This window comes from Andrographis paniculata, unplaced genomic scaffold (genome assembly GCF_009805555.1).
Source record: "Andrographis paniculata isolate CXL003 unplaced genomic scaffold, ASM980555v1 Contig30END, whole genome shotgun sequence".
NCBI lineage: Eukaryota > Viridiplantae > Streptophyta > Magnoliopsida > Lamiales > Acanthaceae > Andrographis > Andrographis paniculata.
Genome location: NW_026137563.1, coordinates 1,006,354 through 1,015,971, shown reverse-complemented (window position 1 = coordinate 1,015,971; position 9,618 = coordinate 1,006,354). Strand labels below are relative to the sequence as shown.

Here is a 9,618-nt window from a genome sequence, read left to right as displayed (position 1 = left end):
GGTAATTCACTTCTTTTTTTTTTAACAAATATGGTAATTATAATCGTGCTCTTGTATATATTTGAGATGAATTAATTGAGAACCAAAACACACTGGATAATGGAGGAATCGACAAAATTCACATTTCACTGTATAGCTTAACATCTTCTGGCAAATTGCGCGCATAAAACTTCAAAGCATTTTAAAGCAATGCTAACTATCATAACAAGATTATTTAAAACAATACCAAACATGAACAATCCTTGCATTATATTATAGATTGTGTTGATACAAGGAGACAGACAGAACGCAAATATTATATACTTGAAGTATCTTTCACCATTATTGCCACTCTAGCGGTTATTATTATGACTACGTACATGTATTGATACGATATGCATAACTTTCGTGATCGCTAAATTTCAGCTAAGTATTCAACCTAAAAAAAACAAACGAAAAAGAGCTCACTGAATAAACTCCCCCAACCCTAATCATCCCTTTTTGATTCGCCTTTATTCCCGTATACCAATCCCGTCACCTGCAATCAATATTAAATCGAGAGAGAACATAAATGAACGAAAAACTTCCTCCTTAAACCATGAAATTCACCAAAAATAAACCTACCTGAGGATCCGGAATCGGCTTTCGCTTCTCAACATATCGATAGGGATCAGAAGCTGCCGCCAACGCCGCCCTTTCCTGCCCCCCAAAACAAAATAAAATAACGCCCAATTCACTAAGAATAAACCGAATTATTCTCGAACAAGTTGTTAAAAATTATGCCTGTCGTTACCTCTTGCTCTCTTCTGAGCTGCTGTGAAGGATAGATCCAAAGGTAGTACGCTAGGGTTCCGGCGACGGCCCACGACGCTAAACTACTGCCGCCCCTCAGACCGCCCATGGCATTCCCAGCAAAGGACCTCGCATTCCCAAAAGCCCTCCTCCATCCACTCGCCATGTACAACGAATTCCAAACCCAATTCCGAATATAATCTCAGTTATCCGGTTAATATGAGCTTCCCACCGCCGAATTCACAGTGATTGTGCGAGGGGCACACCGGAAGGCATCGAAATCCGCGATCCCTACAGAAGGAGCCGCAAGAAACCCCCGCCCCTATGTCGAGTAAACGTGGCACAACATGATGGACTTACGGACAAGGCCCAACATCCCAATTATTAAGCCTACTAATTATTTATGAATCGGAAACCCTCGATGGGCTTAGCCCAGAACACGAAACACGAAGTCAGATTCTCGTTTGGATCGAAAATTATTTTCTTATTAAATAACATAAAATCCAAAAAAGAAAGATGATGGCCGCAAAGAAATAGATTAAGAAAAATATCAAAGTTAGGTTTGGTTGAGTTCAGCGCAGTGTATGGACAGGGACAGGGACAGGCAAACATGTCGACCTGGTGGTCCAGAAATCATCACGTGTATCTGGCAAGGCTCACTACAGCCAAGCAAATTGAATTAAATTAAATTAAAAAAGACCCGAAAAAAGATTCCACACCACAACACACTCATTTGATTTGAATATGCAATGTTCATGCATGTGTTAGTATTTATTATTATCATATGATATGCTTAATCTTGCCTTTTTTAATTGCAGGGAATTAGCATTAATTAGCAGTAAGACTTCTAAATTCCTCACATGGTTTCTGTCTGTTCTTTCTGCACTTCTAATCAAATCCCAACTCATAATTAGTGGCAATATGAACCGCAAGTAAAGTCACAATTGAATCCCACCCAAAAAGATGTGCAGAATTTTTTGACAGATACAGAACAGAAGCCAAAAGGACAAACTTTGGTTACACACATGTGATGATGTCAAACAGAAAAACAGATTTTTTTTATTGTGCGCCCACCCCACCCCCATTGACAACAACAAGAACACTAAAAGAGTAGGTGCACTAAAATGCACAAAGGACCACAATTAGTAAGAAAGGAAGAAGAAAAAGGCCCAGACAGACAGGCAGGTAATACAAGAAGAAGAATTTTTTAGATCTTTCACATGAGTGTGGGGTCTGATCCATTTTCCACATACATACACATAACATACCTATCTTTTAAGGGATTCCAGCCAAAGAACTAACCTTGTTCTAAAAAAACCCTTCTGCTTCGGCTTTCGGCTTCTGCTAGCAAAAACCTCGCGGGATCAGAGTCGAGACTCGATGTTTCTAGCTCGAAAGCTAGTTCTTCGCGAAGTTCTTCTGCGACCGATTGTATTTCATGTGACTCTTCACGAGCTGTCCCGCTGAAATGGCAGACATTAGCGACAGCTCTCCCGCCAAGACAGCGCCGGCAACCACCAAACCTAGGAGCTGCGCATTCGCTCCCGGAGACTCTTTGTTCGCGCCCTTTACGCCGAGCAGGTTCAGGCAAGCAGATTGCGACGCCAATTGAGTTCCACCCCCAACCGTACCAACCTAGAACGAAACAAACAAGTGCATCTATGAATTCAAATCCCATCTTCCTGTTCTTGATGGAAGATGATTAGATACCTCTATGGACGGCATAGTCACAGAGATGTGGATATCCTTTCCGTCATTGACCGCCTCCATCATGGTAATGCAGTGAGAGCTTTCAATGTTCTGCGCGGGATCCTGCCCTGTGGCTATAAAGATCGCCGAGACTATGTTTGCAGCGTGCGCATTGAAGCCACCGAGAGCACCGGCCATAGCCGAGCCAGTGAGGTTCTTGAGCATGTTGAGCTCAACCAGGCCCGAAACCGTGGTTTTTAAGACCTTGGACACCACATCGCCGGAAATGGTAGCCTCACAGACGACAGATTTGCCTCGCCCTTCAATCCAATTGACTGCGGCAGGTTTCTTATCAGAACAGTAATTTCCTGCACCAGGTAAGAAAGACGTATCGAATTCAGTACTAATGAAAACAAGCTGATGTCGAAATAAGTCGAGATAATAGAAATGGTCCCCCAGAGATGAGAAGTGTTACACCTGGCATATATCGGGTAAAATTAGATGCCTGGTGAATCAAAACAGATCGAACAGAAATAGGACAACATTGATTGCGGCACAAACGTTTTATTTTGTTATCTTATCTTTCCTAACGTAAGACAAAATGCAGCAACAACTACCATAGGCCAAAAGCGCGTAAATAATATGGAAACAAAAAGAGTTCGAATTCTATACATAAAAAGCTAATGATCATCAGATGCTGAAAGGGTAAGAATTTGATCATAAATGGAAGATTCGAAAGGCACTAAAAGTCAAGCAGATAACAAGCTCCAAATTCAAAATAAATATTCCCATCATCTTAAAAGCAATCGCGACGACGACGCTTACCCGATATTCCAATTACGTCCATATCCGGAAAATCGTTCTGCAGGAATTCTAAAACGTTTTGCACGCCTTTGGAAACCATGTTCATCCCCATGGCATCACCTGTGCTGCATGTAAATCTAAGGTACAGATTCTTCCCAGCAATGGCGGATTTAATACTCTGAAGCCTTGCAAATCTGCTTGACCTGTGATGCAATATTCAAAAGGAAACAAACACAGCAATATCTATCTCAGTGAACACCAGAATATGAATAGCCATGGCTTCCCCTGCAAAAGTTAAGCTCTACTAATGCAATCGAATGTTCAAATTCATCATTAGATCCATTTTTCTGAATTAATATACTTAGTCGGAAGATTCGACGCCATAAAACAATCAACATCAAAAGAGCTCAGATTATAACCAGAATATATTATTTTAGGGTTCAGTCAATTTCAGAAAATTACCTGTTGAAAACAACAGAGAGAGTCTCGAAATTGATGGGATCCTCGATGAAGAATTTCAATTCGGAAGCCCTCTTGGCGGAGGGAAACCTAACGACGGGAGCTCTGGTCATTCCATCACGAAGGAGGACGCAGGTGGCGCCGCCGGAGGCGTGGATGGCCTTGCAACCACGGTTGGTGCTGGCGACCAAGCATCCTTCCGTCGTCGCCATGGGAACGGAGTATTCGCATCCGTTGAGAAGCAAAGGCCCCGCAATCCCCACCGGAATCTGCACATACCCGACCGGCATCTCGCAGCATTGCCCTAAAATGGAATCGTAATCGAACGCCTCCAAAGGCAGCCCCTCCAAGGACCTCCCAGTCAGGTGCTGAACGGCCGCCCGGCGTATCCTCGCGGCCCTAAGGCAGTCCCCAAGCTTCGATTCAAGAGAGTAGGAGGGGATTTCGCCGGAGACAACGCGGTCGACGAGTTCGTCATCGTCGTCGGAGAGGTTGAGGGGGATCTTCGGCTTGGGAGGGGAAGGCGGTGGAATGGAGCAGAGAACATTTCGATCCTCGTGGAGAATGAAACGCTGGGGGTCGTCGTCGGCGTCGGGCTTGGATATAAACGACTGGACGAAATCGATGCCGAAGAAGCCGAGGAGGTAGATGAAGGAGGCGATGAGGCAGACGATGGCGGCGAGTTCGGAGAGCGTGAGGACGTGGAGGGGGGTGGAGTTGCGGATCTTGTCCCGCCAGCGGTGGAGGAGGAAGTAGGCGACGGAGAAGAAGAGGGTGAAGAAAATGCCATTGGTGAGGTAGAGTGGGAGGGGGAGGGCGTCGGAGGCTTTGGGAGATGAGGGTCGGCGATCCACCACCACCTTGTCGGAGGGTGCGGGCTTGGTCGGCCTCCGGCGGACTACGTCCATGGCAGCGGCGAGGTGAGGAATGAATGAGGAGCGGAATAGAGGCAAAATGGAAGGAGAAAAAAGGGTCGGGCGCAGTCCGGAGGCACCGAAGCTTTCGGGGGTTGGTTTGCTTATAATAATAAGTGGAGAATGAGAGAGAAAAAATAGGAGAGAGAGAGAGAGAGAGAGAGAGACAAAAGAAAACTACAAAACTGTGCTGTGCTGTGCTGTGTGCTGCGCTGTCCTCCGTCTTCCTTGCCTTGCCTGCTTCCCTTTCAACTCTTTCTCTTACCAGGCACTCTCTCTTTCTCTCGCTATATATAGATACATATACATATATATATATGTTGTGTTAATTATTATTATTAGATAATAGTAATAAATAACTAAAGGTGCTTAGATTGGTGGAGTGAATGGGGTCTGTCTTGTTAATTATGAATTTATGAATTATTTTATTTTATCTTATGGGAATTTTTAATACTCGTTTAATAAAAATGTTAAATTATTAATGTTCTAATTATTGATTGTGGTTTGAAATAATCAAATAAAATTTATTTAAATTGATTTTTCGATCAGTAAAAATTGAGTGGAAGAGAATAGTTCGTTGGGATGACTTCAATTTGTAGGATTTGGTATATTAGACTAATTATTGGTTAATAGTGTAATTAACTAGCTAACTGTTTGTATCTTGTCCACTTAATTAATACAAAAAGTAATGATATATTTAGATGACAACAAGTATGATTGAGAAATGTGAGTGCCGGTGAGCTGCAATCTGCACCACCGGAATGTTCGAATTGTATATAGACATGACACAAGTACGAGCACGAGCACATACTCGGGACTAGGTAATAAGATTTGGTAACTATTTGATTTAATGATATCACTCTTTGCATTGTAGTTTAACGTTCGATTCAAAGAATTACAAACGAGCCAAAATGGAATCCTTGTTTGAAATCCAAAAAAAAATTAAGTACGGGCATTAGATTAGTTGTTGATCAATTAAGTCAGTATGATACTGATTTGACCGGATCAGCATATGCTATAGGGGTAATAGACGTATATTTATATATATTTCAGCATATTATAATACATCATATATTATACTGAAATATGTATAAATATATGTTGATCACACGTATGACATATGTTGACCGGGTCAAATTAGAGCTGATTTGGCCTAATCAACACATGATTTGCAGCTATTGAGCACCTTAACCAAGTCGCAAGAACATTATCTATAAAATCTTATCCAATGGGATTCATATATATGTTTATAATCTTAAACAAAAAATTTAAAATATCGACATTAATTGCGACTGCACGTTACTTCAATAATTAAAGTCGATGTTGTTATAGATAATCACGCTCATACTATAACTTTCGAGTTGACACGTCTATATAAAAATTCATTCCACTCACACGAGTATGAGCACGGACTCAATATTAAGTCATGGGCCAACTGATTGTTTTGACGAAGATGAATTTTGCATTGTAACTCACTGTTCAATCAAAAAAAATTATATTTTTGTTTGCCTCTATACGAGCTATGATAAGCCTATATTTAAAGCTCAAAAGAAAATTTGGTACATGGCACAAGTCAGTAAGAATATTATCCATAAAACTTATCTGGTGGTATGTATATATTATTTATAATCTCAAATAAAAAAATTTAAATTTCAACAAAAATTGTGATCACCGTTACTTCAATAATTAAAATCGGCGTTATATATGCTAATCACAACCTGTCATAATTCCCGAGTGAAGACGTCTATATAAAGAGTCATCCACTCACTCTCAAACCATCCAACAACAACAATCTCTTATCCACCCTGGTTAAATTTCTGACAATTGTTTTGTAGTATTGTTTAATTCTTCTCTCATTTTGATTCATCGAAACTCCAATAATTTAAAGTGTCATTATTATTGGAGACGAAGTCATTTTATCTTTAGGAGTTATAATATGTTATCAACCAAAAACACAGGTGAAGCGATATTACATTGCGGACATTGTTTTCACTCAACTCAGCTTAATTGACAATCAATTTATTTTATTATCCCAACATTTTTCTAACATCAATTAGACTAATAAAAGAAACCAAGATTGGTTCAGCTCGTTTTCTAAAAAATCTTCGATGTTATTTGGGGAATATTAGGGGTTTGTTCATACATAATTGTGTTTTTAAAGAAAAATATATTAATTTTCGAATAAAATATATATTAAATATTAAAATCATCAATATAATTTAATTTATGAAAAAAATAAATTCGTAATTTCTTGAACCATTCTTTTTTTTTTTTTTTTAGTGAATAAAAATGCATTGGGTGAAACAAAATAGTTAATTGATATAACTTCGATGAGTTGGGTTTTGTAATTTGAACTAATTAGAAAAGATAGACTAATTAGTTAGTTGACGGTGTATTTGACTAACCAATTGGATCTTGTCCATTAGTTAATAATGTATTTAAATATTAAATTGTGTAATTAAGGTAGCAAAACTGACGTTGAACCACTTGTGAACACCTCGTGTTCGGATCAAATATAGACATAACACGAGTACGAGCACGGACTCGGAAGCACAAAACAAAACTCGGTACATGGCTCGAGTAACAAAATATTATCTAAAAAAATTTTATCCAGTCGCATGAATATATATGTTTATAATTTCAAATGAAAATTTTGAAATTTGAACTTAAATTATTAATTATGACCTACTGATGCATAAATAATTTAGGTCAGCACTATTGGTCGCTAGTAACACTTTTACTAGAATTTTCGAGTGAAAACACTTATATATATAAGGGTCATTTCTCTCACTCTTAAATCGTCACAACAACAACTATCCTATCTCCTTCCTACTTACTCTTTCCGCTAAAGTTTTGACAATATTTTCTAACATCATTTAGTTTTTCTCTCGTTTCAGTTCATCGAAACTCCAACAATTATACGAGTTATTATCATCGAAGTTGTGTCATCTTTCAAAGTAATACACTATCAACCAAAGACACCATCAAAGCGATATTACTGGAAAGAGTTTCCACTCGAGTCCAATTCATTTTATTAGTCTTGCATTAATATTTTTCTAATATCAATTAGAGTTTCCACACGATTTGGATCCAGTGGCTTGTATACATCTATTTATAATCTCAAACCCATAAAAAATAGAAAATATTTATTTTTTATTTTTTTATGTTTTACAAAGAAAAAAAATTATAGATAATAAAAAACTAGTCACCTAACCCCAAACAAATACAACATAAATATAAATTGGAGTACAAAATAACACCCCAACTCACACGTGTATACACTCTATATGGGTATTTATTTATACATATTGTAATATGTATACTAGATCTTATATACATTTTATATTTTTGCAACATTACCAAGATTTTGTGACTTACAATGTTATTACATGGACGCATTTTATATTTGTGCAATATTCCCAAGATTTTGTGAATTTAGAATATTATTACATGGCATTCATGTACTATGGTTTTGTTTACACAATTATCTTTCATTTTATTTGGTATTATTTATTTTTTAAATAAATATCACATCAAATATATTATTTTTCTTATAAAATATCAAATCAAATACCAAACTTTAATCACATAGGCCAAATACTTCATATAACATCCTTGACAAGATTGGTCAAATAGGAAAAATAAATAATAAACTCCTAATTTTGTTGTAAATGTTATACTCCCTCTCTCTTATAACAAAGTATCCATTTTTTCTTTTTTTAAGTAAATGTACTGTACTTAACATTACAAATACCCCTGCAACTTACAATATATTACACAAATATTATTACATTTATATCAATGTTATTCTAATCATTTTTATTTTATTCCTACTATATTCGAATAAACTAATATTTTTAAAACTATGTAAAAAAAACAAATAAATATTTAATTATGAAACGGAGGGAATAATATTAATGATACGATTTACTATGCAATTCTTTAAATAAAATAGAATAAAATAGGATTGTCCATTTATTAAACAGATATGTCATGACTCGAATTTAATTGAAGATTTTGTTTAATCAAATATATGCTTTTAATTACAAATGTGTATTAGTTTGAAAATATATATATAAGTTATAGAAAATTATGTACGCATATAAAAATAATGTGGGCAATTATTAATTTTTTTTTTAAAAAATATATTATTATTATTATTATATACAAAAGAACACAATTATAGTTTGTGAAATATAATTTTAATTAAAATTTAATAAATGAAAAGTTTATTTATATTTTATAAAATAAAATAAAGATGAATATAGCATAATTTCTAAATCAAATCAAAGAATATATAGATAAATCATACTCCTCCATTGTCCCGCATTAATGTCTGTATTTTTTATTTTGTTTTGTTTATACTCTCTCCGTCCCATGTACTGTGTCTGTGTCTGCTGCACTGTAGACACGATATTTTATGAGGGGTGTAATTAGTAGATAATTAAGAATGTATTAGTGAAGATAATTATTTTATAATATAAATAATTATAAAATAAGATTAAGATAACTAATTAGTTTAATTAAAAATTTTAAAAAAATAAAATTAAAAAATTTAAAATGAAATTAAAGTGTGTAATCATTTTCCAAAAAAGAAAATTGATATGTGGAAACGTGGACATGATATATGAGACGAATAGAGTATAATTTATTATTTTATTTTATTTTATTTAAAAAAACATGATTATAGACTTTAATTCAACTATTTATTTTGTAGGAATTTTAATAAAAAAATATTTTTTATAATATATTATATTAAAATTTTAGTCAAATTAAAACTCAAATTATTATTTTTATTTTAAATCAAAATCAAACAAATTATTCAATTCCATAATAGTAAATTTTTGTTAACATGATTTTAAAAAAATATTTCTAATACTCAGTAATAATTTATGTTAATTCATATATTGTAAAAATAATTTTTATATCAAATTTCATCAAATTCTTTTCTAAAAAATTAAATTAAATATTTATTTTTAGG

At 35.4% G+C, this 9,618-nt stretch overlaps 2 protein-coding genes across 2 annotated transcripts; both read right to left on the bottom strand.

The window, feature by feature from the left end:
* Positions 1-232: 232 nt before the first annotated feature.
* LOC127246396 (uncharacterized) lies at positions 233-1,115 on the bottom strand. Its single transcript, XM_051267732.1, has 3 exons — positions 773-1,115; positions 604-678; positions 233-517 (listed from the first exon to the last, which is right to left on the bottom strand). Exons 1-3 carry the CDS (start codon positions 935-937, stop codon positions 467-469), a joined length of 291 nt encoding a protein of 96 aa, XP_051123689.1. The 5' UTR covers positions 938-1,115; the 3' UTR covers positions 233-466.
* Positions 1,116-1,802: 687 nt separating this feature from the next.
* Positions 1,803-4,889, bottom strand: LOC127246395 (3-hydroxy-3-methylglutaryl coenzyme A reductase 1-like). Its single transcript, XM_051267731.1, has 4 exons — positions 3,727-4,889; positions 3,286-3,467; positions 2,482-2,828; positions 1,803-2,406 (listed from the first exon to the last, which is right to left on the bottom strand). Exons 1-4 carry the CDS (start codon positions 4,629-4,631, stop codon positions 2,170-2,172), a joined length of 1,671 nt encoding a protein of 556 aa, XP_051123688.1. The 5' UTR covers positions 4,632-4,889; the 3' UTR covers positions 1,803-2,169.
* Between the last annotated feature and the right edge of the window lie 4,729 nt (positions 4,890-9,618).

What these genes read in the sequence shown, in the direction of transcription:
- LOC127246396 (XM_051267732.1), bottom strand. Translation starts at nt 937, where the DNA reads ATGGCGAGTGGATGGAGGAGGGCTTTTGGGAATGCGAGGTCCTTTGCT. An exon ending in AGCTCAGAAGAGAGCAAGAG is followed by an intron (nt 679 to 772) that starts GTAACGACAGGC and finishes TTTGGGGGGCAG; the next exon opens with GAAAGGGCGGCGTTGGCGGC. An exon ending in AGCCGATTCCGGATCCTCAG is followed by an intron (nt 518 to 603) that starts GTAGGTTTATTT and finishes TATTGATTGCAG; the next exon opens with GTGACGGGATTGGTATACGG.
- LOC127246395 (XM_051267731.1), bottom strand. Translation starts at nt 4,631, where the DNA reads ATGGACGTAGTCCGCCGGAGGCCGACCAAGCCCGCACCCTCCGACAAG. An exon ending in CTCTCTGTTGTTTTCAACAG is followed by an intron (nt 3,468 to 3,726) that starts GTAATTTTCTGA and finishes ATTGCATCACAG; the next exon opens with GTCAAGCAGATTTGCAAGGC. An exon ending in TGACTATGCCGTCCATAGAG is followed by an intron (nt 2,407 to 2,481) that starts GTATCTAATCAT and finishes GTTTCGTTCTAG; the next exon opens with GTTGGTACGGTTGGGGGTGG.